This window comes from Aulostomus chinensis, chromosome 14, assembly GCF_037954235.1.
Source record: "Aulostomus chinensis isolate RoL2024-O1b breed Wild chromosome 14, RoL_Achi_v1.0, whole genome shotgun sequence".
NCBI lineage: Eukaryota > Metazoa > Chordata > Actinopteri > Syngnathiformes > Aulostomidae > Aulostomus > Aulostomus chinensis.
Genome location: NC_141333.1, coordinates 16382705 through 16410586, shown reverse-complemented (window position 1 = coordinate 16410586; position 27882 = coordinate 16382705). Strand labels below are relative to the sequence as shown.

The 27882-nt window shown below is 40.7% G+C and overlaps 5 protein-coding genes across 12 annotated transcripts; 2 read left to right on the top strand and 3 right to left on the bottom strand.

Moving 5' to 3' along the window:
• Positions 1–52: 52 nt before the first annotated feature.
• Positions 53–10960, bottom strand: mef2b (myocyte enhancer factor 2b). 4 transcript variants are annotated; one of them, XM_086223965.1, is made up of 9 exons: positions 10880–10960; positions 7437–7503; positions 5474–5677; positions 5160–5288; positions 4792–4981; positions 2848–2993; positions 2539–2653; positions 2310–2421; positions 53–1587 (listed from the first exon to the last, which is right to left on the bottom strand). In XM_086223965.1, exons 2-9 carry the CDS (start codon positions 7488–7490, stop codon positions 1254–1256), a joined length of 1284 nt encoding a protein of 427 aa, XP_086080091.1. In that variant the 5' UTR covers positions 7491–7503; positions 10880–10960; the 3' UTR covers positions 53–1253. The 4 variants fall into 4 exon arrangements, with proteins under 4 accessions (XP_086080091.1, XP_086080092.1, XP_086080093.1 ...); XM_086223966.1 differs by having other exon boundaries at positions 53–1584; XM_086223967.1 differs by having other exon boundaries at positions 2539–2635.
• A 3667-nt stretch (positions 10961–14627) lies between these two features.
• Positions 14628–19010, top strand: tmem221 (transmembrane protein 221). Its single transcript, XM_086223912.1, has 3 exons — positions 14628–15318; positions 17165–17250; positions 17961–19010. Exons 1-3 carry the CDS (start codon positions 15029–15031, stop codon positions 18485–18487), a joined length of 903 nt encoding a protein of 300 aa, XP_086080038.1. The 5' UTR covers positions 14628–15028; the 3' UTR covers positions 18488–19010.
• Positions 16020–22362, bottom strand: borcs8 (BLOC-1 related complex subunit 8). Of its 2 annotated transcripts, XM_086223918.1 has the most exons (6): positions 22202–22362; positions 21862–21974; positions 21144–21208; positions 20949–21056; positions 18972–19056; positions 16020–17756 (listed from the first exon to the last, which is right to left on the bottom strand). In XM_086223918.1, the coding sequence occupies exons 1-5, from the start codon at positions 22236–22238 to the stop codon at positions 18984–18986; spliced, it is 396 nt and encodes a 131-aa protein (XP_086080044.1). In that variant the 5' UTR covers positions 22239–22362; the 3' UTR covers positions 16020–17756; positions 18972–18983. The 2 variants fall into 2 exon arrangements, with proteins under 2 accessions (XP_086080044.1, XP_086080045.1); XM_086223919.1 differs by lacking the exon at positions 18972–19056.
• On the top strand, positions 22028–25328 carry rfxank (regulatory factor X-associated ankyrin-containing protein). Of its 4 annotated transcripts, none has more exons than XM_086223913.1 (10): positions 22028–22163; positions 22567–22613; positions 22694–22813; positions 22964–23065; positions 23183–23248; positions 24146–24246; positions 24321–24446; positions 24555–24621; positions 24700–24780; positions 24857–25328. In XM_086223913.1, the coding sequence occupies exons 1-10, from the start codon at positions 22159–22161 to the stop codon at positions 24904–24906; spliced, it is 765 nt and encodes a 254-aa protein (XP_086080039.1). In that variant the 5' UTR covers positions 22028–22158; the 3' UTR covers positions 24907–25328. The 4 variants fall into 4 exon arrangements, with proteins under 4 accessions (XP_086080039.1, XP_086080040.1, XP_086080042.1 ...); XM_086223914.1 differs by having other exon boundaries at positions 22712–22813; positions 24857–25326; XM_086223916.1 differs by lacking the exon at positions 22028–22163 and adding an exon at positions 22186–22423.
• nr2c2ap (nuclear receptor 2C2-associated protein) lies at positions 24998–27257 on the bottom strand. The gene is made up of 5 exons (XM_086223917.1): positions 27124–27257; positions 26848–26938; positions 26063–26168; positions 25903–25970; positions 24998–25429 (listed from the first exon to the last, which is right to left on the bottom strand). The coding sequence occupies exons 1-5, from the start codon at positions 27159–27161 to the stop codon at positions 25307–25309; spliced, it is 426 nt and encodes a 141-aa protein (XP_086080043.1). The 5' UTR covers positions 27162–27257; the 3' UTR covers positions 24998–25306.
• Between the last annotated feature and the right edge of the window lie 625 nt (positions 27258–27882).

Sequence of the window (27882 nt, the reverse complement as noted above, 5' to 3'; positions counted from 1 at the left end):
ACATCTCACGCCATCCTGAAATATCGAGTATATCTGACAAATTGAAGGTTGGATATGGGAAAACTGTTTATCACAAAATGACAGTTAAATAAAATCAAAATTCAATGAAAACAAAATATTTCTTCATTTTAAATTGTTTAATTTGTGGGGAGGTTTTCAACAAAATAAATGTCAGGTAAACTGAATATTTAGAGATACTTTCAGTGTCTCACTCAAGTCTAAATATCACAAGATAATAATAAATAAAAGTGGATAATAAAAGCGGTTGATGATGGATGGATGGATAAGATAATAATGGACAGAAAACTCAATAGATTGTGAACTTAAACCCCTCAGAAAAAAATGGATTTATACTTTTTTTTCATATTCAAATGAGAAAGAATCACACATAGACATCTTTGGCAGTTGCAGTATTTGATTGCAATGCATAAGGACCAACACTTTGGTGAAGTAGACAAACATATACGGTACATTTTGAAAATTATTAAATCTAAATTTAGCTTATCTACAAAGATAATGCTACAAACATGGAAATAATATATTTTTGCAATCTCCATGGTAACCACTGTAAATCCCTGAGTGCTGTTGATCCGAGCGTACAGGCACAAAATTCTGAATATCGTCGCCTTCTTAAAAAATCCATGTCGTTTTTCAGAAAACACAGAAAACTGGAGGCAAAACATCAAAATGACTTATTTAAGGCAACAAAAACAAATTGTCAAAAAAAGACAGGCAATTATTTTAAGAGGGCGATGATACGTTACAAACAAAGGGCGAAAAGTTCAAGCGATTTATCATTTATAGCAACAGGAGAAATAATGACCGTATGCTGACACACGGTGGTGAACATACGTCATTATTATGTGGTTGCACAACTATTTTTATGCCACATTCATTCATCTGAGGGCCAAAAATGTACGTAGTCGGGGTCCCACAATGCTGCAGTAGCGAATTTTTCTCATCAATTTAGTTCCAAACAGAAAACTAAACCAAGCCAAACAATATGCCAACAGTCCGTTTGTGTCTTTCTCCTCGTGGGATCAATCAAGTGATAGAAAGAGAGAGACCCAAGCTCAGGAGAGACCAGCTCTGTGAGGAGACTACCAGAGGGCTTCCCCTCTGGGAGGACAGGGGGCAAAATAACCCACCCTGTCTATGTGTGTGCTTGTGTGTTTGTGTGTGAGAGAAAGTGAGTGTGTTTGGTTGAAGATATGCCTGACTGAATGGGAAATATGGTGGGCAGCAGTGCCCGGCTATCTCTGCCACCCCTCACTCATCTCTAGCTGCCTCAGCTGTGGCCCACCGTCCTCTTCCTCTTGTGGGTAGCCGGTTTTGGGGAACTCCTTGGTGTGATTGGTCGGGCAGGATTCTGGAGGGGTATGGCTAGCTGAATCAGGGTTGCTTATTGGTGAATGCTGCCTGATTTGGTGTGGAGGGGGATGAGGAGGAGGAGGAAGAGGGGGAGGAGGGGAGGCAGGTGAACACATGTGCTCCGGAGAACTTCGCTCCGATTTGATGTTGAGGTTGAGGGAGGAGAGATGTGGAGATGTGGAGGAGCAGGACTGAGAGGGAAAGGAGCACCCCCTGCTGGACATTTAAAACACAAACAGGAGGGAGGACAAAAGAAATGTGTGAATAGACAAAATCAGTTCAAAAGTGAAAGAGGACAGTTTGAATCACTTATAAAACTGTAACGACAAGGATGAATCTCATTCCTAGAAATCAAACTATGATCAAATCTTTTATGACATTCAAGGTTAAAAAAGATCCAGTGGCAGTTGACTCATCATATATGAAACTGAAATTAAATACACCAGAACGGAGGATGCAGTATTCAGAGGAGGGGCTGATATATCTTTGACTATCCTCTTAATATTATAAACATGTTTACCCCAAAAATATCTTCGATTTGATTATTTTTAATTTGGGAAAATCCATCATTTAATTTGGTTTAAAATTGCTTTCCTTTTTTTGTCACATTATTGATTTTTTCACTTATTAATGTTTTTTTTTATCCTCCTCTTCTGCCGTAATTAGTCCGTCCCCATTTTTATTTGACTTGTGCTATTTTGACATCATTTAAATGATTATTTTGTTTGTTCGTTTACTTCCTCTATTGACATCGGACTCCTGCTTTTTTCCCTGAAGACAGGATCAATGACATTATCTTTTGTATTAGTAATTTTTCTATATGTCTGAATAGGCAAAGCCTGCACAACGTTTGCTGTGCAATGTTTCCATCAAGAACAGCGGTCTGACCTATTTTACACACACTGACACTAGGTTTTGTGTTTGTGTATCTAACTCACCCTGGGCTTACATGAGGCCCGTGGAGCTCCTGAGGGGGCTGCACTGGTTGCCAAGGGTTCACTGCTCCTCGCTGTAGACTAACAGAGTGATAGAAACCAGGCTGGCTGTACTCTGGGAAAGACAAGACACAGATATGAGTTCAAATAATAAACACACAGAGAGAAATTTCTGTCACTTCAATACGTTATATTTATAGTGTATTTCTTTAGATACTGAGATCAAACGTACCAGAGGTTCCAGCAGACGACAGGCCATAACCACCCAGACTGTGGCCCAGTAACCCGGCTTTGCCCATAGCAACCACAGAGCTGCCGCTGTGCAAGCCCTGGTACAAGAAACCTCTCTGAGTGGCAGGTAAAGAGACATTCTTAGTCACACACAGATATGGTTGTGAAAATTGGTGCGAGCAGGTCAGAAAATCAATGCTTTTATTGCAGATTTTTTTTTTTTTATTGATGTTCAGTTTTGATAAACAAGTTCCAAAGTGACATATGTAACCACTGACATCAATCGGTGGTAATAAGATCTCATACTCACAGCAGAGTTGTGGTTAGCACGCGTGACCCCCATGCCCTGATTAGCTGCATCTCCCCTCAGGTTGTCACCACCCAGGTTCAGAGGAGGGGTCGTCATGTCGAGAGCTCTATTCAAGTTGCCATGGGAGAAGACAGAGTAGCCGATACCTGCAGCAAAGACAGGCGAAGGAAGTGAAAAGAGATGTGAGAATCATGTAAAAAGAATAACTCCCTCTGTGTACTGATGAGCTTCATTTGATTTGAGTTAGTGAGTCCCTGTACACTTCAGTATAAATGGGTAGAAAAAAAAAAAAAATATATATATTTTGGAGCTGCATGGTGGTGCAGTGGTCAGCACTGTCGCCTCACAGCAAGAAGGTTCTGGGTTCAAGTCCCGGCTCCAGCACAGGATCTTTCTGTGTGAGTCTCCATGTTCTCCCTGTACCTGTGTGGGTTCTCTCTGGTACTCCAGCTTCCTCCCACAGTCCAAAGACATCAAGAGGGGACGAGGCTGATTGATACTCTAAATTGACCGTAGGTGTGACTGTGAGTGTGAATGGTTGTTTGTCTCTATGTGTTGGTCCTGAGATGGACTGGTGACCTGTCCAGGGTGAACCCCACCTCTCGCCCGAAGATGCTGGGATAGGCTCCAGCCCTCCGCAACCCTTAATAGGAATGAGTCGAAGACTATATATATATATATGTGTGTGTGTGTATGTATGTATATATATATAAAATATATATATATATATATATATATATATATATATATATATATATATATATATATATATATATATATATATAAAAATATATATATATATATACATATATTTTGTTGGACATAATAGTGTCTCATCAGCATCCATCATCATGAAGTTTGGTCCAAAAAAGGAGGTCACATGACTGGCAGGTGTGTTACATCCTATGTAAAAACCACAGATCTGGTTACAGTGATGAAAAGGTCAGTTTCACAAATGAGATAAACAGCACTTGATGATTTGGGCGCACGCACACACACACACACACACACATGCACACCAACGCACGTAAATGCACACACACACTTCCTGTGAGCTGAAAGACAGCTGCACAGATGGTTGGCGGTATTCTTGTGAATTGCCCAGCAGCATTTAGCAACAGGAGAATGTAAAGAGTTCACACAATTAAAATCCCTTTGAAACAGGGATTTTAATTGCAAATGTTCAAGAATAATAACACAAACATTTTGTGAGTAAAAAAATGTTATTTCACGTCTGCAATCATTTTTCAAATTACATCCCCATTCACCAAATATCTCCACCAAGTTCATGTTTTCACTTGCTGTTGTTTGTTCGTCAGGAGGATTTTGCAAAAACTACAGAGCCGAATTTCATGCAACTGAGGGTTCCAGTATGAGTCCAAAAAAAAAATTCAAATTTGGAAGTTTAATTTCTCTAGAAATACATACCTATACTTCAAGTGTTTTAAAAGAATCTGTTTTTTTGACCCAAAAAAATTGTACGATGACTTTGTTTGTAAAAATACAATTTAAATATCAACTAGGATGAGGATATTTAGACAAATATTGCAATTGTGGTAACGTGCGTTTTTTTTTCACTGACAAAATATAAAAATGAATAGAAAAATTTGTGTATGTAATAGCACGTTGGGACACATCTCATCTTCATCAAAACATTGCAGATCCTGTGATTTGAATTTTTGGCTATGATAACTTGGATAATATTTCAATGAAGCTCTAATACAAACATTCAAGATACAACAGACCTTGGACGACCTGGTTGAGTAATACATTTTACACAATTTTGTGATAAAAAAACAACCACCTCTGCATCATTCTTCATTCTGTGTTGTTTTTTTTGTTTTTTTTTAATATTGTGAATCTGATTAAGCCTTCGCGTTTTGCAAGTATGGATTTTTACTTCTTCGCCGTGTACTCATCCCTCCCCTCACCCACCCGGCTCACCTGAGTGTGGAGACATGAAGGAGGTGTGCGGGTGTGGTGCAGCGGGGCTGGTAGAGCCGGGTCGGGCGCTAAGAGGTTTAAAGCCTGGGGGTCTGTGGGAAGCCATGCTGGGTCCAGAAGCGTTGGGGAAGTTGCTCTCACAGCCTGCAGACACAAAGAACTGAGCCTCTGGAGGGAGCAGGGACGGAGTCTGAAGAGTCAGATATGCGCACAAGGGGGACAAAGGGAAAATGTTTTACGCTTGTATATTGTAGTCAGGTAACAGCTGGCTTACGGACGTTTTCATTTCTTAACATATCAATAATTGTTGGTGGAATGTGTTGAATTTGTATCAGCAGAGGTGTGTGTTTGTGTGTGTGCAGACTGACATAAAAACGCTGGCGAGCCATAGACAGATCCATGCCCTCACTGTGAGGATATTTGTCCGTTGCAACCTGCATGCTTTCCTCGCTGTCCAGCTCGGAACCGTCCAGACCAAGACCTTTCCTGCGCAGAGTCTGAGGCAGAAGAAAGAAAAAAAACGCACCACACAGCGAGAGTGTTACAAAACTGAAATTCCTCATCATGTGCATCCTGATTTAGCTTTTTTGGTTGGATATCACGTTCCAAACCTCAATATCTAATCTTTGTGTGTGTGTGTGTGTGTGTGTGTGAGATCTTCTTTAATAGTGCCTTTCATCACCTCCAGTATGTCTGTGTTGGTGCGGCTCTCATGCGGCTCACTGTACTCGGTGTACTTGAGCAGCACTTTGTCCATGTCTGTGCTGGCGTACTGGAACAAACGGTTGGTGCTGTTGAAGATGATGAGGGCGATCTCACAGTCGCACAGCACGCTCAGCTCATAGGCTTTCTTCATCAGACCGAACTTACGCTTGGTGAAAGTCACCTGTGGCACGAAAAACACACGCAGTTTGTGTCGTCTCAGTTAAAACATGGCAGACACTGTACCACAAAGAAAGGGTGTCATCGAAATAAATGGAGCTCTTAAAGCACAATTGGAGATACAAAAGAGAATAAAATCATTCTGAGCAGAATTGACATAGATTTTTCTAAAGCAGAAGTTAAAAACAAATTACAGAAAACGACAACAAAATATCCAAATTTATATGGAGCGCTTTTCTACCTTAGCGGCACTCAAAGCGCTTTACAGTGTCATCCCATTCACCCATTCACACACTCACTCACACACACTGATGGTGAAGGCTGCCATGCAAGGCACCCACCTACTCATCAGGACCAATTATGGGTCCAGTATCTTGCTCAAGGACACTTCCACATGGGTTGAGGATGGAACCAGAGACCCTTCAGTTGCTAGACGGCTGCTCTGCCCCTGAGCCGTGCCGCTCACATATTTATTATATCTTGAAAAAAAACTATCAAAGTATAACTCATAATCTCAATCTTAACTCAGTTTAAGTATAAAACCCCTTGACATCCTTGACAAAAAAAAAATTTCCTCCTTTGTCAAACCTGCAGAATATTTATTTCCTGTGCAAGTCTGATACAGTCAATAAACGTTCAACTTCACTAAAATCTGGTGGATCACCGCTGACCTGGCTATTCTTTTTAATCACTGTGTCTTCTTTATCATTTCATGTCCGTAAAAAAATCCAAATATAATTTAGTTGCTTCATTCATACCTACTTTTGTTAATTGTCGAGTAAGTCTTTCCTGTTGATGCCAAATCTGTTGTGAAATAACGGCGTTTTGTGAATCACTCTTTTTCTACAAACATTATTATTATTATATTAGTATTTGACAGGATTTAAAAATAATTTCTGGAAAAAAAAAACACTGCAAAACAAGGAGTATAATACAAGACGATATTTCTACTTGCTAAAATTATATATTTGAAGGCCAGATGAAAGATACTGTGTCAGATTTCATGCGTTTAGATATTTTGGATTGCAATGTTTACAAGGGAAATGTGACTCATTTTGCTGAGGACGACGACCCTCAAAAGAACCCCCAGACCTGACTTTGGGAACCCCTGCTCTACAGTCAGGGGCACTAAATCTCCCTTTCCATGTCTTTGAGGGGCCTGGCATGACCGGACTCAAACCCACGACCTTCTTGGGATGAAACAACCCACTATAATCCCACTAGTGCCGTCATCATATCATTCGAGATATGATGACGGCATATTTGCCCGGCACGATATTAAAAGTCTGAGCTCCGCCTCTCCTTCGCATGCAACATATCACATTCAAGGTTGTTTGTGTGACCAGTGACTTCTATCCATGTTTCAGGGTATACGTCTCTATTGTGTTAGAACGGCTAATGCCGTGTGATCTATTATTCACGAATATGAGGTATATCGGGGTAAAAATGACCCCAACGCGTCCCTGGAGCTCAGGGGGACATCTTTGAAGACCTTCGGCTGACATGGATGTGAAACCAAAAAAAAAAAATCAAAAAACAAAAGCAGCATTCTGAGAACCAAGAGAATGTTTGACATTTCAAAATGTCTCGACACAGTCAGTTCATGATCAAAATAGCCGCGTATCAAATTTCTGGGTACTTAAATGAGTTAATTTAACACAATATAAATAACTGAGGCAGTCTAGTCCTATATTACATTACAGAGAGAGAAATCATCTCTGGTTTGGTTTCTGATAAAGATGAAAAGTTACGTGTTCACTCACCTGTCGGTTTCTCTGATCCAGAATACGGGATATTTGTATTTTCTTTCTTCCCATTTTTCCTGTTGTCCTGCGAAGTAACACAAAACCATGTTAGGACAGCAGAATACATGAATTTTGCGTTTTTAGTAAAAACAGACAATACTGCAGTGAATTTCAACATATTCACACAATTTAAAGAACTGCGATGCTTTATACATACAATGATTTTCAACACTGAATAACTAACAATGGTCATAATTAAAACGTGGTAAAAAAAATGAAAACTTGATCTTTGTAGGAAAAAGAACAAGAGTTTGGAAACAATCATTTCACTGGTAAAATACTGTAGCGAGTACTGTAAGTGAATGTTGCATGTAGAAAAATCCTTTCAATGCAGTGGTACTACACAAAAATATATAAATCAGGAATGTCTATATGCCACAATACCTGAATATTTTTATTGTTTTTTTTTTTCATTTCTTTATGTCTTTGTTTGCCGTTGTTGGGTTTTTAGTGATGATGATTCATTTACTAATTTGAATATTTTTGGATTGTACAACACCGACAACTAATAAACCGTTAGCATCAGCCTGTCAGTCGGCGGTACATTATTGTGAGCAGCATCTGAGCCCTTCGACGTGTTAATATAACGCGTCTCATCATGTGCGTATAATTCTGGTGGGAAATTTTCATCTGTTTAGTTTAAGTGACTCAAGTCTCTTCCCCCTTGGTAAGGGCAGGGTGTTTATTTTTACCTCCATGAGGCGATGCGGTCTAAAGTTAGAGCGGCCCTTGCCGGCCAGCAGTCCATACAGTCTGACACCGCCACAGTCTGGGTTACCCCCGGGCCAGCAGCAGGGCTCGGCTGCACCGCACGGCCCCAAGAGACAGCGTTACAAATATAGTTGATGTCTCCATTTAAAGCTTCAGCAGCCACTAGCTAAAACCTTGAAGGAAAACGGTGTGTTTTTGAAGGACGGCTGAAAGTAAAAGCCACCCACTCCTCTCTCATGCATACATACGTAAGTGAAGAAAAAAAAAACTGGAGGCCCAATGACAAGGATGGATTGTGGTTTCCTTGAGAATGTCCATTTTTGAAAGTCAAACCCACTGTTTTTCTAGAACTCCCCCTCCCCATGCTGTCTCTGGCCTCGCAGGAGAATACAGAGCTGGAAACGAACGTCCAGTCGGAGGATTACAGTCACTCATGTTCTTTACTGTAGGTAGCCGGGGCGCTATTCCACCATCCCATATGAATCAAACCTAATCTCCATGTTACAACCATTAAGTCTGACTCCTCTGACCTGACCATTAGTGCTGCTCCAAAGCCCAGAGGGGTTTTCACTGGTTTTCCCCTTAATATTGGACATGTATTGGTCTTCTCTATTTTTAGTTGCCATGTCCCTCTTGATGCGGATATGGCGCTCGTGTTCCCACGACCCCTAAAGTGCCCGCTGTCCTTCCACATAAGCTTGGCACAGAGGCATCTTGGGCATTTCTGGAGGAATCCACCTCTTTGCCCTCATTATTATTACCTTATAAAGGCCTGTGATATCCAGCGTGCTGAATACGCTGTGGAGACAAGACAACCCTGGACACTGACAGCTGCAGATGAACTCCAGCCATTGTCGCTATGGCAAAAGAGGGCACGCAGCGGGCAAATAGCCCTTGTGTATCAGTCGTCTACCTAACAACTCAAGACCAAAAAAAATATAGGAATCCACTCATGGCAGATTAAGCTGTTCTATTTTTGTTGTTGTTGTTGTTGTTTTTTTCTCTTTTGGACCAGAAGTGAGACAATTCAACCTCACATCATGTCGATGGCGAGAGAGAGAGAAGTGGGATATGTTCTTAACAGGATAGAAAGATCGCTATCATTTGCAGAAAGGGAACCACACTATCAGGCCTGTGAAAACACACGATTAGCGGGGCAAATATAGTCGCACCTGCGGTCACACGTACCGTGTTAGCAAGGCTAGAAAACGCCACATGCGCCGAAGACGCGTGCACATGTGAACATCTCAGCACTATGATGCAACGAGATAGAAACGCAATCACTGTGGATGAAAGTGTAAAGAAGTGCACACACGTCTTCACCCTATGGGGAGAGACAGCACCTCAGACAGACGCCTTCCCAGAGGTGAGCGAGCCCTCCTGACAAACCCTGTTGGGGGAGGGGCCTCTCACCAGGAAAACAGTGCACAGAAATCTAAAGGCATCTGGAAACAACACCACTGATCAATTATCTCGTTGCATTTTTTTCTTCTTCTTGCTGCAGTGGTTTGTCAGCATTAAAAAGTCAGAGGTGAGAATGAAAAGTAGAACACATGTCGGGGATTCTGCATTGAGGCATTCAGGCTTGTGCTTGTAAATGGTGCAAAAGCAGGGTAAACACGTGCAAGCCTATAAGGAGAGGCAGACATGGGCTGATCTTTTTATTTTGAGCGCTCAATCGTCTCCATCGAAGGAGCCTATTTGAAGTGATATCTGTAAAATGAAAAAACTGACAATTGACATACGGTGGATGTTTGGAGACTCATCCTCATTCTCTGCCATAACAAAAATGCTCTAATAAGGTGCTAAAATGTATAACAACCCCCCCCCCCCAAAAAAAAACAACCTCTTTGTAGGACTTGAAACCAAACACATAAACTGGTAAACTGATTAGATAAACTGGTGTGATGTGCCAGAGCTGGGACAGTCGAGCCTTTTCAAACGAACTGAGACATCACGAAGAGGAAGTCCTTCAAACGTTTATCACACTCGACAGAGTCTCCATGGAAGATCGACTGAAGAAGAAGCTATGACGATACACTTCTTCACATACGGTGTCACCCTGGGGTGCTGGTGGTAGTGTATGTGTATGTGTGTGTGTGTGTGTGTGTGGGGGGGGGGGGGGGTTCGGATGGTTCACGCGCTCAATGGGGCCTTTGCAGAGTAATGTTGAGGAAATATTTGTCTAATTTTAACAGGAGATAATTGAATTGCCTTGATATTTTTTGATAGGGCCAGAATAGAACAAGCAGGCAGGCACGAGCTGAACATTTGATCTTCCCAAAAAAAGTGTGGAAACAGTTCTGAAGAAGCTGAGGATGAGACTCCGAAATTAAATGACTCAACTACACAGATGATGAAAGAGTGATGGACTTGGTCTATTACCTTTCCATCTATCTATCTATCATCTATCCATCTATCTAAAAATATCTATACTCCACTGAGCTGAGATGTTTCTGATTAAAGTCCAGCCAGTCTGTGCTGAATGGGATTCTAATAAGACTTGAGAGCAGTAGTAAAAATCCAAAAGCTCAAAACATATTTGTAATCAGACTGAATGAATTGCTGACGTCGTTCTAAATCAACCACGTAAGAATAGCACGTGTCCTCGAGATGCCAAGCATCTCTCTCTTATAGCCTCAGCAACAAGTACTTTAGTCCCAGTGGACACTTGAAACTAAAAGTCTCACCTGTTTCCTTCTCTGGAGTTGTAGCCTTCGTGACCGGGATCAGTAGGACGGAGGTCCCGGTGGTTAGGAGGTCTTGTGTTGATGTGCAGAGATAGTCACCTGATGCAGTAGTAGCGGATGGTTGCGGAGCGCTGCTCTCCAACAGCTGGCTGCTGCAGCCCGCCTTCCTCACTCGCCACACACCGCCTCCCCGGCAGCGTCATTGGACACACTCCTCCGCCTCCCATTCGCCTTTAAACGCACCAAGCAGCCACTCAAGTCAAGTACAGCAGAAGTAACCCCCATTTCTTTCTAGCGTGTGTGTGTGTGTGTGTGTGTGTGTGTGTGTGTGTGTATAATCAACCAAGTTTTAACATTGTGCACCAGTAGATTCATTAATGGAGGGGAAGGTGGAAGAAAGAACCAGAAGGTTTTCTAGCTTGGTTCATTTGCATTTCTTAAATGTGCAAGAAAAATGTGGTCCAGCGTCATTCGTGATTTCCTACTAGAGCTTTCACATGACAACCAAGCTGTCAGCTCTTAAACAGAGTGATGTATGGTGGATATAGAGATGACAGCTTCATCAACTTTAAGTTTTATCCTGTTTTTCTTGTTGTTCAGCATCTGTTTAATTTGACAAACTCTAACTTAACGATGATCGGAGGAGATTAAAAAAAAGAAGAAAAAGAGACTATAATACTCAGGGGAAATGACCCACACCTTGTACTTTTGTTATAAACAAACCAGAAAGATACCCCTTAAAAGCGATGTCTTTTCGTGACTCAAGAGCAGTTATTTGAACATTTTTGAAAACCTGAACAGGTAAAACTATATATTACTAAACTGTAAAATAAGGGGATACACAAAGAGTTCAAAAGTAGTGTAGCCTGATATTGTGTTGTCTTATTCCCAACCAATGAAAAAGACTTGAGGGCTTGAAGGCTTTCACTCTTAGTCATGAATGAAGAAGGTGGCATTGCTGTAACACCTTTATGATCTGAAGATCCCACACCAATTCACTGTTTTTTTTTTAACGCCACACTTAAGTGATGCTGCACATGTGAAAATTGTAGGAATCACAAAGAGGAACTGCACAGAAGCAGTCAACTGCAACGAAGACGCCAAAAAAAAGAAGATCTTTTGAGCCTCGTGTGAGAGGATATCCCTTATCGCTCACTTGTGCAAATGTAACAGCAATGCAGGTTGTTGTTTTTTTTTTAAATAGAAGAAGTTGTTGATGTGGGATTTTCTGTAGCAGCCACCCCCCCCCCCCCCCCCCCCCGTTGATGTGGTTGAACACATGGCTGGGTCTTCATTCTGCTACGTTTCGTGAGATCTGCACCGTATCATTTCTAAAACTGATGCTGTTTCAGACATTTGCCATTAAATTGAACGACAACAACAACAAAACCCCTCAACAACGATTATAATCATGTCCACCCTTGTGCGTACGGGCTAATGGGTTGAATGAAATTAGAGGAAAAACATAAAAAACAAAGCGCACCGCTACCATAGCACTGAATATCAATATTAGTTTCAACGTTCAACACGACCTTCAGAGTGGAATCTAATCTAATGAAATGACTAATTAAATGCCGAGATTTAAATGTGACTGGATTACCTATGAAAAGCCAAACAAGTAAGACATAAAAATAAGTTGAAAGCAGATATGCTGGCAGTATAATAGATATATTTAGAGGTAATAACTGAATCACTGCTTCAGCTGCATTATTGACTATTTTTGGGACGTGACACAATGCACCTCTAAAAATAATGTAGCAACAATTTTTTGGAGCAGATCCTCAGTGGAAGTGTGTTGACAACAGCTTTTTTCCTCTCTCTAACACACACACACACACACACACACACAATTATGTCAACTCACAGACAGATTAGAGCTGTGTATACACACATACACACACCCAATACACCATTTGAGATCCCAAGAGGTGTCTCAAACAGCATCTGATGCAATAGTTAGCAACATCCCTGCAGACTTTTACCTCCAGGATTCATCTGTGTTGGCCCCAACAACCCGACAGAGAACAGAGCAAACTTCCATCTGTAAATACTGTCACTTAATCACCTGCAACTACGGGCAAATAGTCTTCCTCAGTGTGTGTTCAAGCATGTATTATTCATACACTGGGCTTCATCTTTCAGGACGCTCCGTTCAAATATGTTTCTTTTTTTCTTTCTTTCTTTCTTTGAAAAAAAAAAAGCTATCGAAAATGCAAATAAACATTAAGACAAGTGCAGAGAGATAAAGGTGCCTTTGACCAAGTTCTGTGTTGAGATCTTTTTTTTTCTCGCTTTCCTGAAACTTCTCACTTCTGCTTTTGGCGTGCTCAGCCAAGCCCCTTTTAGAGCATGTGGCAAAGCTGTCGAATGCAGAAATAGCCTTCATGGTCAGTGTACATGTGTGAGAGCAATTGTTCACATTGTGTACCTTTATAGCGACAGTCTTATCTTTACCTCAGCAGACCACCTCCTTACACCATACTCATCTAATCTCCAACTCGCCTCAGTAACACACTTCGCAAACTATGTCAAGGTGGCCCATCTGTGGTACGAGTTCAGGAAAGATATTGAAAGTGAAGCGTGCTTATAAAGGTGGGAGCTGGAGGTGGCACGCAAATAAGTTAAAAAAAAAAGATGCTATGGAGAAAATTACAAGCTGTTGTTCATGTTTCCTAGGCAACTAAGTGGAAAACAATTTAATGTTGGCGTACTGGAGTAAAATGACAGTATATGGTCTATTATGGAAAGTTTCGGTGTGTGTGTGTGTGTGTGTGTGTGTGTGTGTGTGTGTGTGTGTGTGTGTGTGTGTGTGTGTGTGTGTGGCGGGGTTCAATCAGTTTTAAGGGGGGCTCGGCAAATTGAGGACGAAGAATATCAGTGCTATCACAAACGTATGTTATCCGGTTTTGGAGGAATTTCATTCTTTTTTCCAAGCGTCAGGATCTGATAAATGACTTTGGAGTGCTCATCGCCGCTTGTTTGATCTCTTCAGTTGACCGTCTGAAGTATCAAATAACATGCAAACAATCCTACCAAGACACAAAATGATCAATGAAGAGGGGTTTGAAGCGGGTGGCTGCAGCAGGGAATTCCTCAAAAGTTTGGTGCTAGTCTGCACAAGAACACTAAAGGCTGGTGCGAGTAACTGACTCAAACTTCTCTTTCTTTTTTTTTTCATGCAGTACAAGTTAGTTTAACAACATTTATTTTTTTCGGGCGTAAGATGATTCTGAGATAGCCTGCTGATTAGACCTACAGTATCATATATCCAGATACCACAATCACAAGCTTAAGAGGAAAAGATAAATAACTCATACAATATTTAATCATCTGTAGTCTCTATTGACTGATGCAATTTGATACTGGATTTGAAGATATTCCAGCAATAGCTGCATGAAATTCTAATCTGATAATGGGTTTGTGGTGTAAATTAATGTCCTATTCTCAGATTACGATTTGATTATTCCTGCTATGCTGTTGCTGAATTTGGTTGGTGACTGATTCTTGTTTTTTTTTCCCCTCACGCTGCTATTTGTTCATGTTTGTTTGTTAGCGTTTTATTATGGGAGTAACTTTCCTTTTATTGGAATTGTGTGATAGAAAGTTGTCACGTCACTTTGGCATCAGGAAATCGGGGACCCTGACATTAAACCACAGTTCCATGTTATTTGTGTTATTTTAACGGCATATATTACACGAATATAAAATGGATCGGAGGCAGGTTTATTTACTTCTGAATAAACTCAGCTTTCAGTGGGTCAACATGTGCAACTCTCACATTCCAAAGGAGGCTTCCAGTGAGTTTTTGATGGATTGTTTGAATGTCCTGCGTCCAGGGTCTAGTCAGAGAGCTCTGCCTCTCCCAGGAGCACGTCAACGGATTGTTTCCGAGGATCCAAGAGAAAAAGTCCATTGTTGCAGCAAAGTTTGTAATCTGGGGATTTAAAGCACATCACATGCTCAGACGGGACAGCGGCGCTCGAGCGCAACAGGCGAACCACTTCAAAAATACACGCCGGACTGGAAACAAGTCATCCGTTTGACAACAACCTGCCATGATAGTTTCTGGACTTGTAGCCGTCTAGAGTTGAGGACAGACGGGAGGGTTTTAAAATCTTTGGAGGGACACCGGGAGGTTTGGGGGAAAAGATGACGTACAAGTACAGCCAGCGGTCCCTGATAGTTCTCTCCCTACTCGGGATTCTATCCGCTATCATGTCGGTTTTATCGGTTATTTTGATTTTCCAGCTGCAGTCTCAACAGACCGCGGCGAAGGAGTCTCCCTCCGTCATACCGGCTCACGTCTGGGCCGTCCTGTTGCCGGTGTCAACGGTTCTGTCGGCGCTGTCCCTCACCCTCCATCTCAGCTCGGTGGTGGTGTGTCTGCTGCACAGCTACTTTACTACCGAGGTCTGCAGAGGAGAGCAGGACACTGAGAGGTACTTCGCTTCACACACACACACACACACACACCTGTTGATAAACACAAGTCCGCCATGACACCCTGCCTGATTCACGAGAGTACTGGAGAGCCCAATTTGTGCTTAACACAAAGCCAGTTCCGGTGTGATATACAGGCTGCTAATGATGCTAATTAGAGGTTGGCTAAGTTGTACACAAGGGACAAGTTTGCCTGGAAGGCATTGAGAAAGGTTTTATCTGAACCTGAACCACCCCAAACATTTTCCCAGACCCAATATCGTCTTAAACTTTTCCCTTTTGCTAAAATTCCACCATCAGTTAGCATGTGTTCTGGCAGACATCCCCTTCTAAAAGAACACTTAGTGGTGTGTGTGTGTATGTGTGTGCGTGCGTGCGTGCGCGCGCGCACATAATCTTTTTAAATCAGAAAAATTGTCTGTTTTTAAGCATCAAATCTCCTCAGATTTGGGTTATTATGAACCTTTTTCAAATTATCATACATTTCTGGCAGAAAGACTACAGAGCTAACCTCCCCTTTGTGCTCTCCGTTCATGGTATGGTAGCTATTTTAGGTTGAAATAAACATTTTTGAATGAAATAAATAGTCAGAGTTACAGTCAGTCCTAAGGGGCTCAGTGACACGTTGAGGATAAAAATCCGGTGAACCTCACAGTTCAACGTTCATAAACACGGAAATGTATGGAGTTCATTTAATGTCATAATCAAAAAGATTAAAAATGAAGAAAATGATAGATAGCGGGGAAACGTTATAATTCACATTAGTACATCTTTATAATTATGTTACTTGAAGCATGCTGATGGTTTTGCACTTAAAACATTTTTTTGATTGCACTTACTCTTCTTGGCTACACAATACAGAAACAGAGCAGCTCCATAGTTTCACGACAGGAAGGTGACCTTTCCGTTTGACTGGAAGAACCTCATCATTCTTTCTCTTACAATTAAAAGCTGAAACACAAACCATGTTCAGTTTTATTTACTCTGGGTTGTTGCTGCTGCTTCATCTGCGCATGTAGGACCGATACAGCTGCTCATGTTGCCAAACAGATATTTTGGAACAGAAATCCCTTTGTCAGTTGGGACTTTTCTGGAACTGCTAAACTACACTTTACCAGCATCCTGTCATTGTCTCTGATGGTCGCAGTCTCAGTACAGTTAAAGGGCACGAAGGGGAAAATACCGTAGAACAACCACAATCCAATTCAGCGACTCTGTAGTGGTGTAGTAGTTTGTGCTCACAATACTTTGTATGAAAAGTAAAAGGAATAAAGCTGGACCATTTTAAATGTGAGGCACAACCAGTGTTAAAGGAACATCTTCATGACTTATGGCTCTACACAGCTTCTCTTTCATTGGCTACTCAGGGTGAATCACTATTACTTTTAAGTGTTAAATAACATTGAATCTGTTTAGTATGCATTAATCTTCATGCCCTCAGGCCCTCTGCAGTCTATAAACATAGTTTCAGAGGAATAAAAGAGGCGTCAATAGGTGCAGCGGTCCACACTGCAATGTCACTGGTCGACCCCCACCTCCCAATCCCTATGAATCCTCTCTAAACAATGGCCTTCCTCTCATTATGCACCCAGCACACGGCCTCTCGCTGGCCCTTTCCCACGTCAGTCTACAAATCCAACAGCATACCCCCGGACCTCTTTAGACAGACAATCTGAATGATAATGAGCTTTGGAAAAAAAAATTCCTGACACTTAAACAACAACATAAATCATTAGGAGAAAATGATAGAATGTTTCATTTCATTGCACCTAATATTTTACAGCACAGAGTTTGAAACACGAGTGAACAAGTGGAAGCATAAATAATATGACTTTGTTTCTCCAGAGCTGACTGGTTCCTTCTGGATAGCAGAGCTGTGCGACATGTGGCTATCGGATTATTCTGCCTGGGCGTCTCCGTCTACTTGGCAGGTATGAACAAAGCAGTGATTCTCAAAGACTCCGGGTTAATATTTTTTTGAGTCCTGTTTGTCCCACAGCATTGGTGGAGGTGGTGGGGGGCACATGTTGTTTAAGGGACGTGGCGTTTCATGATGTCTACAATGTTGGTGTTGCAGCAGATTTGCAGCAGCAGAGGCAAAAACAGCTCTGCTGTTCTTGTCCAGTGAGTCCAAGAGAACAATGCATTCTTTGAGTGGCGTCCATGACTTAAGTGTTTTTAATGCTGAACCTGGCAGCGCTGTGGTGCTCTGTTCCACTGAGTAGCTTGTACTGGGCGGGGGGGTCGGCACTGGAGGCACTTGCTCCCATGTGACTAGGAGGTGCTGCCCTTTTGACCCCCTCTTCAGCCTCAACCCCGGTGTAGTACAGCAAGAGACCTGAAGAAGCAACAGCCAGAGCCCAGGAAGCCTGCTCACACCCCAGGGTGGTGCTTCTCTCCCGCTTCCTTTAGCATGCCTGAGTCCACTGTCCGTTTTCTGTGCACACACACAAAAAAAACACATGAGCTTCAAACAATAGGAGTACTTTGATGCTTCAACAAATATACACACATTTATAGCCTTTATGTGAAAATGTGCAAGTAAGAAATGAAAGTTCAAATATTTTCTTTTAATGTCTTAATACAGATAGGGGTTGTTTTCTATTTTTATTTACGGATTGCTTCTTCTCTTCCCCGGCAGCTATGTCCATCTTTATGCTCCTAATATTTGAGGTGGAGACTGGTATCGCCAGCGCATGTGTCCTCTCCTCCGGGATCCTCATCCTGCTGGTGGTTGTAATTCACTCTCTGGTGAAGGCATCCCGTACTGCTAAGCACTATCACGGCGACCACCTCGACACCCTCTACCAGAATGACCACGGAAGCAGTCACCTGGCCGCCTCTCGGCCTTGCGAGCTTAAAATCGGTGTTGACAAACCCCGGATGCCCCGCAGCCAGTCTCACCTCCAGCATCAGGTCTCTTACCCTAGCCCGAGGCAGCGAGAGCACCAGCTGCAGTACTCGCCTGCTGCAGGGTCACAGAGCCACGCGAGTGATAAAGATGGCTACAGCAGCGGTGGCAGCTGTCCTCGAACACACAGGACCCTGTCTACTGAGTCAGGTTTACTGCAGGCTCAGGCTAAACCCTGGAATGGGGTCAACAACGAGATGAGAAGCGTCCTGGCGAGAAAATCTGGGATTTCTACAAAAGACTCGACTCTGGTGTGATGCAAATGGAGCTGAGCTTTTGATGAAAGACACTGATGACCTTTAAGGGGACAACTAACACAGGCATCATCTCGACACAGATGTACAACTGTCAATTTACACCGATCTGCTCTCAACATGTACAATCTGACTGATTCCAGGCAACATGGGAATCTCTACCTTACTCTCCCTCAGATTATTATACATTCTGATGGAAAGATAAGTGAATTGATTTTATATAATTTACATTGTTTTTTTAAAGTATGAACCTGCTTTACATCCCCTCAGTGTTGCCTATGTATCAATCTTCTCTCTGGTATAATGGTGTAAATACTTTCCTTCACTGTGGTTGGTGGGTTTGTCTCAAATATTTGCGCACGTTGCGTTTTGTTATCTGTCCTAAATGATTTCATATCAATAACAAATAAATTCAATCTTGAAGATATGCTGACAGATGCTGGTTTAAATCCAGCAGGATCATGGAATGTCTGAAGGAACTACTGACCTCTGACACCTGTTACGAGGAAGTGGATGTGGGGCTATGTGGAGCAGAAACGAGGGGACTGGGAGAGGGGTTGGCATCATGTAAACTGCATGCAGGTGTCGGGGTGGAGGAAATAAAACAAACAAACAAAAAAAAAGAGAACATTTAACACAAAACATGAAGCATTCGGTGAGAGCAGAGAGAAAACAATGTAGCTGCAACTGAGGGTTGATGCAGGGGCTTATATGGAGGGACGATTACAAATATATAAAATGTCTCGGAATAAAAGATTTAACAAAGGTCAAACACAAACAAATATAAAATGCAGATCAAAAGGCTGAGCACAGACAAATTATTGAAAGGAAACCAACAAATCTCAATCCCTGAACCACATCAATTTGACCAATTTTTATTTGGAATTATTAGTGTGTGAAATCATCTTTTAATGACAACACTCTGGTCCTAATAATTAAGGAAATATTGGTGGACCCATGAACGTGTTTGGTTTGAAAACATGCTTTTCTACTCTTTCTGCAGAGAAAGAACACACATACTGTTATAAAGGGATAAACAAGCTTTCAAAGAGCCTCTATGAGAGAGGCGGGGGGGGGGGGGGGTGTAGACGGAAGAGCAGCTCAGTTTGAACAAAGAAGAGAGAAAGAGAACAGACCTTCCCTTTTCATGCCCATTTCTCTTAGATGAATCAAAATAGTGGCGATGCAAACGATGGAGAAGAAAAAGTTCCTGATGCCCAGACGCACAGATAATGACGCTTACTGATGGTCTACCTAGGTTTTATCATCTAGGGGTGCAAACTCATCAAAGTTTAAAACATTTTTAAAAAAGTGACAATATATTTGTCATACCACTGTCACAAGTGCACTTATTTTAATACTTGAAATACTTTCACCAAAGTAACCAGAACATTTACAAAACTTTATACGACAGATGTTGTATTAGTATTTGCAAAACCACTCAAATGAAAGTTACCCACTGGGTAACTTTCATTAAAGCTTCTTTCATTTTCAGTGAACTTGGTAATTGTCCTCTTCTAAATCAACATAAAAGGGCCCCGCACAAGCGCTCAGTTTAAATACCATGTCAGTAATGTAGCTATGTTTTAGTCCACTATGTCGTTTTCTTGCAAATAATTCTCTTCATTTTTAAAACAAGATTAACTATGTAATGACATCATGATTGTAATCATTAGTGGCCTTGTTACAAGGATCTTAGCATGTTGGTTCTTGTCAAAATCAATGATATTTAAACAAATTAAGAATGGATATCATCTTTACAATACAAACATCATCAAGTATCACTGTCCACCTCATTCGACTTTTGGATGTATTTGTCCCCCCAAAAGGAGACAAATTGCATAGTAAACCACTTAATTTGACTGATTTATTAGCATTATTAGGATTATTTTGATGATATTTTCGACAAATATTTCTCTGGGAGAGTGTTATGGCCAAGATAATCATCTGACACTGTGAAGGCCCAGTCTAAGTGTTAATAAAATGGCATGGTAAGGGACTAATATTCACACAGAGTTGATCCTTTGGCTCAGAGAAGATCAAATCATCTTAATTTTCATCTATATAGAAAGTCGTCCCTGAGCCTGAACATCTGTCGCAGTGTAACACGCAGAATAATATTGGTAGTGGAAAAAAATTCAACTTAGTAACATGAAAGTTTAACTTAAATGACATACAGTTAACACCTATTGTTAAAAACAGTTCATCCAAATTGTGATGGCTGGTGTTTGCTAAATTGCTAAAAAGCTTAAAAAATGCTAAAACATCAATGTCAACAGGCAAAGAACAGCTTGACATATCGCCATAAAAGTCAAAACAGGGTACTATCACAATGCTACCGTGCAACAATCTTACCCATGGCACGCAGACAGTAAACTGACCTCCCTGGACAGTTTCAGAATATCATTATGACCTCAAATTTCTTCCAATTGTCCACCCCACCGTGTTCACTGCTGCCTCATACCTGCGTCCTTGAGAGCTGCTTATCTGTTCCTTCATGCTGATAGCCTGACGGAGGAGGCCGTCAATGTTTTTGAAATACACGCTGCTGTTCGTCATACTCTTCACAGCACTGAAAAAGCCAAAACGTCCACGAAAAGGGTTATCAAGCAGCAGGCCAATAAGTCTCTGAAATATGGAAGTATAAGCATCATTTCACCTGCATGCATACTCCACTGTGTAGATGGCTCCTTGGCTCTGCTCCTCCCAGCTCTGCATGTCTGTCTGCATGAGAGGAAAAGAAAATGAAACAACTGAACATGTCATTTTTTCCTAAAATGTCAGATTAAATATTAAGACATAAAAGTTACTAATACAATTTTAAAGTTTTTTGGATTCCAAAATATGTTCACTGTTCCATTTATTTCCTCCCTACCATTTACACAAATTAGGGTTGACATCTAGAGCACCTTTAACCAAGCAGCACAAATTAGTTTTGAAATAACTAAACAACCCTTGCAAACAGACTGAATAAATCCTAACTTCTATGTTGCTCAAAAAGAGGATTTCTTAGAGGGCCGATGTATCCTGATATTTCAATGTTATGCAGCTGAAAAAACCCCAAAAAACAATAGCAGGTGTGTGTCTTATGTCCGTGACACTGTGAGCACGAGAGACCAACCAAAACATACTTACAAATTCAAATAAAACATAAATCTTGACGGTTGTCTACTCACTTTAGAGAGAGTCGTGTGTAAAAGAATGTAAAAACTGCTTTTATAACGTACGTACACGGGCATTAAATCTTCTGGGAGCGTCACTTTTGTGTTTTTGTGGTACATCGACTTATGGTAAACTATAAAGACGTTGCGGCTCTCGTCTACATGATCCAGCAACTGTAGTTGTTCGGATGTGGACCAGCGTTGTTTCGTCGTTACCTTGTGTTGCACCAGCTCAGGCAGCGACCTCCTGACGTGCTCTTGCAGTCTGTAGAGAGCCACCGACGGCTCGTTAGCCAAGACGTACATGCTCTCGGTGAATTTGTCAGTCACTGTAAAAAAACAAAAAAACAAAAACAAAAATGCTAAAAAAAATACAAATACTGACAGTGTATCATCCATTTGGGAAAATTAAATAAAATTCCCGAAGGGCGCCCATATTCGGAGGACATGGATAAATTAGCAGCTAAGGTGAGCTAGCTGGCGAGCCCGCAGCGTTACTCCGTCACACTAACAATGAGGTGAGTTTTATGTTAAAACAGTTAAAAATTTTAAGTACCTCGTCTCACTTTGAGTTGCATCTCCTGGTCTTCCATAATGCCGGCTGGTTATTGAAGTCAAAAGCTAAAAAAAAAAATGTAGCTGTATGCGAGTTATGCCATCTGATGTGTATGCTACTTCCGTATTTGTGTTGTCAAGTGTCACGCTCAAACATTCCGGAGAGAAATATTAGCTGAAAACAGTTCTTTCTGCAAAAGTACCAAACTACCTCAATACGCGGGTCAGTACATCCAAAATGTGCCCTTGTGTCTGCTATTTCAATAAATGTTTTGTCAGATAGTCTCTAACATCTGTAATAGATTTTCAACAGAGTTCGATTATTAGTACGATCCCATCATGAGATGTTAAACATTTTACTTTCAGTTTTCCCAAAAGGAAGTTAGCGCAAATAAGTAGCAGAGCTGGATGTGGTGAGTACACGATGTAGTTTAATGTTGTTGGCATTGTAATTCACTGGTTAGTGACTACACTACATTGTTTATTACTATAGCTCGTTTTTTTATTGTAGTGATCATGGATGCCAGAGGTGATGAAGATGAGGTTGCAGATGGCCAAAAATCATCTAACGCTAATGTTTGTCCCTCCCAGGCTAAAGACGACAGGTCCAATGGTATCTGTCTTTATTCATTTTCAAAGATGATTTCCTATCTCAGATTAATTCCTTGGCGTATTATCTGATTTTCTTTTATTTGCAAACTTCAAAACAATGAAACAGTTGTCTCATGTGTGTGTTTGATGTGATGTGATCCGGTGTCTCCAGATATCATTGATGTGGATGAAGAAGGTTTGTTTAGTCATTCCACAACTCTGACTAACAAACAGCGTGGGAACGAGGTTACAGCACGTCCAGCAACATTAGACTGTACGTTCTGGCATCAAGGAGGCACTTTAGTTTTAGAATAGACTTAAACAATCATTGTGTTTAACTGCTTTGACCTTGTCCGTTTAATTTTGGCTTTGTTTATTTTCAATTTTCAAGCTCTGTCCATACATCAGCTGGCAGCTCAGGGTGAGGTTTCACAAGTGGCTTCACACCTGTGTAAAGGTGAGGAGTCTTGCTGTGTCCGACTTAGTGGTGTTATTTAGTATTCCAATTGTCCCATGTTAGTACAAAATTCCTACTGATGGACTGAAGGTTCACTCAATTTTTCCATTAAGTTTCTTTAACTTTAACATGTATGCAGAAAAATGTCATTCTCAGAAAAATGTACCAGCATATTTTTCATTAAAATGATTTTTTTTTTCCATAAACATGAATTAAAGCAATTAATAATAATGGGATTAGTCACCCCCTAACTGAAAATTCAGTCTTTATCTACCTATCGTCATTTTGATGGAAGGTGGGGGGGGGAGTTATTTTTGTCCACAAAACATTGCTCGATTTTCAAAGGAAAATATATTCCAGCAGTACCCCAAACACTTGAAGTGAATAGTGACTGACTTTTAAATGTTAAAAACAATACATAAAAAAACCATGAAATAATTCCATGCTGCTCATTTGAAGTAATCCAAGTGTGGTGACATCTCATCTTGGGGCTTCAGGAGGCTTGGGATACATTTGATCATAAATATTTTGTATTTTTAAAAGTTGGTTACAGTTCACTCCAGTTATTTGAGAGACTGTTGTTTCCTGTGAAACTCCTGCGGTGTTTTGTGGGCTAAAAAAACGTAACCCGGTTGCTCATCGGCATGACGGCGTGTAGATGATGACTGTGTTTCCATTTTTAGGTGAACTATCTCCTTAACCAAATGAGATTTTATTCAGTCGTTCTCAACTGACCCACATATACTCTGCTATGTAGGTATTTGTGAAGCATATTTTCCTTGACTTTTTCAATATTTTATTGATTTATGTATTTTACAAATATTTTTCCAGGTCTGAAAATCGCTTTTTTCTTATTCCATGATTTTTCCTCGTACTGAGTCACGTTTCATTTTGCAGACAGTTCACTGCTCAGCAAACAGGATGAACGGGGCTTCACACCTCTCATGTGGGCAGCAGCATTTGGAGAGAAAGCAGTAGTAGATTTTCTCTTGGAAAAGGTTAGAAATAAATGATTGCTGTCTGTGAAAACCTATGGTACTTAAATTGAAAGTTTTGTGATTTGTGTTATTAGGGTGCAGACCCCAAAACTATTGCAGTGGAGCGAGAAAGTGCCCTGACACTGGCCAGCTCTGGAGGTTATGTGGATATCGTCGAATCTCTTCTGAAACACGGAGTCGATATCAACACTTACGACTGGGTAGGATTTTTCCTTTAACGCCAGATGTTATTGCAAATTTGGCCACCAGTTTTCTAAGAACCGAGCATGATTATGTTCTGACCTACAACTCTGGTATTTTGATCTCAGAATGGGGGAACTCCTCTTTTATACGCTGTGCGAGGAAACCATATCAAATGCGTCGAGGCTCTTTTAGGTACATTTCTTGTGATATTACTTCATGATAAACTGGGAGGAAGTGCTTCTCTAACTTTCAAGACTGTATTCTTCACAGCTCAAGGGGCAGACATGACCATTGAATCCGACTCTGGGTACAGTCCGCTGGCCTTAGCTGTTGCTCTTGGACACAAAAAGAGTACGTAAGTTCTAAGTGAGAGGATTTAATAATGTTTTTTTTGTACTTTACTTTTTTTTTTCTTTTCGCTTCCCAGTTCAGAAAGTGTTGGAGGACCATATTCTGAAACTCTACAAGCCAACGTGACACCAGTTAAAATAAACAGATGGAACAGTTTGGCTCTTCTTCACTCATCAGGTGCAGAGATATTTACACAGAGGAAACAGCATTTGTTCAGGCAAAAACAGTTTATTCAACTTGTACAACAAGGACTAGAATGTGACGTGTGTAGCAGAATTATTTTGTTTAGCTGAAAGCGACACGACTGTAAACATTTTTATAATAAAAAAAAAGTATTTTTTATACTGTGTGTTCCGGTGGAATGATGCTTAAAGTCAATAAAGGTATAGAAAATTGTCATGATACATGCAAAAATAACAAATCCCATCAGTTCAAGAGGTGGGAGATGTTCCTCTGATGCCACACCGTCGTCCTGCACTTTCCTCCGAGGTCATTTCCTCTCTCATGAGAGAATTTAAAAAAATGGTCACAAGGCTTTTCCCCCCAGGATATCCAAGGAATAAACAATTATTCTCCCAAAAAAGTCTGCACTATTCTCAAACATTATTTTTACTTTGTCCACTTCGGGGGCCTCCTGTATGGGAAAGCTGTGGGTGTGGAGTTAAGTCAAGATAAGCGCTGGTTTTCAATCATAAAACAAGCTCCACATGACACATGGAAACACTGATATGATGAAAACCATGCTCAGGAAAATATTGTGTCACACTCATTATAAACACTCCAGATTAGTAACAGCAAGCACACGGCTCCTAAATTGACAGGTGCAGCTCGAGCTACGTAATAACCCTGTTGACTGATGCTGATTAATGCAATGAGTGAGAGGTGCAGTTAATACCTGAATGAAATTACTATTTTTCAACCTAAAAATGAAGATTCCAACATTTTTTTTTACAAACACAATAGGTATTAATTTTTTGAGAGATTGTGATGTCCAATAGAAAACAGAAAATACAAGTATTACAAGTTATTAATTGCCAGATTTGTGTGTGTGTGTGTGTGTGTGTGTGTGTGAGAATTTCCACAGTAACCAATCTGACCTAAGAACCGTAACATGAAGGATATCTGAAGAGAGTTGTTGTCCTCTGGATAGAAATGAGTGATCACTTTAAAATCTCCCTCTTTAGGACAACCTACAGAAGAGAACAAGATGAAATGACATCACATACCTTGCCACAGGCGATGATACGAGCCCTAAGTGGGAATATTTCATCTCTACTTTTACCTTCTAGTCTGCATGTTTTGGCTGAGAACCCTCCCTGGAACTGGACTTTTAGCTCTGTCACCCTGATGGACTGGGGAAACTTCAGAATCAGCCATTGATGTTCCCCCTGTTAAACACATTAGACTGTGAGTGGTGTGTTCACTCCTGGAGCCAGGACCAGAAGCTGACTACTCCATAGACTACTGACTACTCATCAGTGACAGATAGCCCTGATTCATTCAACGTGATACATAAATTAATAATAACAACAACAATAATTTGATTCACCTTTGAAATATTTAAGTATTAGCTTAAACAGCTTTAAAATAAGGTCAGTGAAATAAGACAAATAGACGACATAACATACATAACAGACAAAATAAAAATCAAGCACAAAAGAAAAGGATAAAACATCAGTGTTAATTTATTAATACTATTAAAATAATGCAAGATAAAGAAAAAAACTCAGTGAAATGCAAAACCATAAAATTAAATTCTGAGTACAGGACTTATATTCATTTGTATCCAAACATTGCCACAAAGGTTTCGTCAAATTAAATACTCAAAAGGATAATTAAAAAAAAAAAATTCACTGATTTTACTGTATGTGCTGCTGATTATCACGATGAGATACTCAAATAAATGAAGTAAAATGTAACGAATTGGTAACAACGTAACGTGTGAAAACATTTCGCTTTATAAGAATGCACGACAAGACTGTGCGTAATCATAGCATATTGTGGACGTTAGATGAATCAGCCTACAATGACATTTAGTAGAGTACAGTTACGAGTGTTAAATTTTACCTGGTCAGAGTTCCAGCATGTCTCTTCATTGCAGTCAAACATGTACTTCTTTCCATACTGCTTCACATCTCTGTTTAGAACTGAACTCACCCTACCGACAGATAAGAATCCCAGCAGTTACTATTGACATCTTCTATCACCCAGAAAACTGTAACAAAGTAGAAAACGCGATATTTACGTTTCGCGGTACTACGTCTCGTCTCATGAATTCATACAACACATTTACATTTTTAACCGTATGTTGTTATTTTAAGTACACTGTTAGTTTGTGTTTACCTGCATTGAGTTCCACTGCATATCACCGAGGAAGCCATGCTATCTCTAAAACTTTGACATGCCGTCAAGTGTGATTTTTTTTTTTACGACAGTGACGTTTTAGTCGATGCTACTCTTCCCGCCACAAGATGGTGGTCGCGGGCCGTCATAACATTAAATGGGCACGCTACCCGGAACACATTGAGAAATCTTTTCATCTAAATTAATGACCAAACTATAAAACATTAATTTTAATTAACTCTTATTGTGTGGTCAGTAGGCTGCTATCTCTGTGTTTGTACATCCAGGAGAGGAGGAACTAGGAGGAGAGGACGAAAAAATTTATTATTCATGCAAGTTAAACGATTCAAACTTTTAAACGGGAAAAAATAAAATAAAAATAAAGGAGACGCATTAGATATTAACTATGTGTGAAAAAAAGATGTACGGCGTGTTATTTTATTGAAGAGGTTTGAATGAGATGGTGAAAGACCCTATAAGAGTTTGCCTTTGAGTGATATTAATCCAATGTCTGGCTTTCTTAAACTGGGAAGCAATAAGGCAGTAGTCGAAATAGGTGTGTGTGTGTGTGTGTGTGTGTGTGTATTTGGCACATTGCTTGTTGCTGATGGGAGAACTCCTGCTGGGGTTTTGTCATGGTGCCCCCTCACTGCAGATAATCAATCGGTCTGAAACACAAAACCTGATGAAACCCAGCCTGAGAGAAAATTACACGGGGGCCTGGGGAGAGTAGCTGGATTGTAAGGTTTGGACAGGCAC

Bases quoted from the DNA above. Each gene is read 5' to 3' on its own strand.
- mef2b (XM_086223965.1), bottom strand. From the start codon at position 7,490: ATGGGAAGAAAGAAAATACAAATATCCCGTATTCTGGATCAGAGAAAC. The intron at 2,994-4,791 runs GTGAGCCGGGTG...TCTTTGCTGCAG, and splicing joins CTTCATGTCTCCACACTCAG to GTATCGGCTACTCTGTCTTC. The intron at 2,422-2,538 runs GTACGTTTGATC...TGTCTTTCCCAG, and splicing joins GTCGTCTGCTGGAACCTCTG to AGTACAGCCAGCCTGGTTTC.
- tmem221 (XM_086223912.1), top strand. From the start codon at position 15,029: ATGACGTACAAGTACAGCCAGCGGTCCCTGATAGTTCTCTCCCTACTC. The intron at 15,319-17,164 runs GTACTTCGCTTC...TTGTTTCTCCAG, and splicing joins GGAGAGCAGGACACTGAGAG to AGCTGACTGGTTCCTTCTGG. The intron at 17,251-17,960 runs GTATGAACAAAG...CTTCCCCGGCAG, and splicing joins CGTCTCCGTCTACTTGGCAG to CTATGTCCATCTTTATGCTC.
- nr2c2ap (XM_086223917.1), bottom strand. From the start codon at position 27,161: ATGGCTTCCTCGGTGATATGCAGTGGAACTCAATGCAG. The intron at 26,939-27,123 runs GTAAACACAAAC...ATCTGTCGGTAG, and splicing joins TGCAGTGGAACTCAATGCAG to GGTGAGTTCAGTTCTAAACA. The intron at 26,169-26,847 runs GTAAAATTTAAC...TGTGTTTAACAG, and splicing joins CATGCTGGAACTCTGACCAG to GGGGAACATCAATGGCTGAT.
- rfxank (XM_086223913.1), top strand. The intron at 22,814-22,963 runs GTATCTGTCTTT...CGGTGTCTCCAG, and splicing joins TAAAGACGACAGGTCCAATG to ATATCATTGATGTGGATGAA. The intron at 24,247-24,320 runs GTTAGAAATAAA...TTGTGTTATTAG, and splicing joins TAGATTTTCTCTTGGAAAAG to GGTGCAGACCCCAAAACTAT.
- borcs8 (XM_086223918.1), bottom strand. From the start codon at position 22,238: ATGGAAGACCAGGAGATGCAACTCAAAGTGAGACGAG. The intron at 21,057-21,143 runs GTGAAATGATGC...TGGCTTTTTCAG, and splicing joins ACAGTGGAGTATGCATGCAG to TGCTGTGAAGAGTATGACGA. The intron at 19,057-20,948 runs GTATGAGGCAGC...ACCTGCATGCAG, and splicing joins AGCAGCTCTCAAGGACGCAG to TTTACATGATGCCAACCCCT.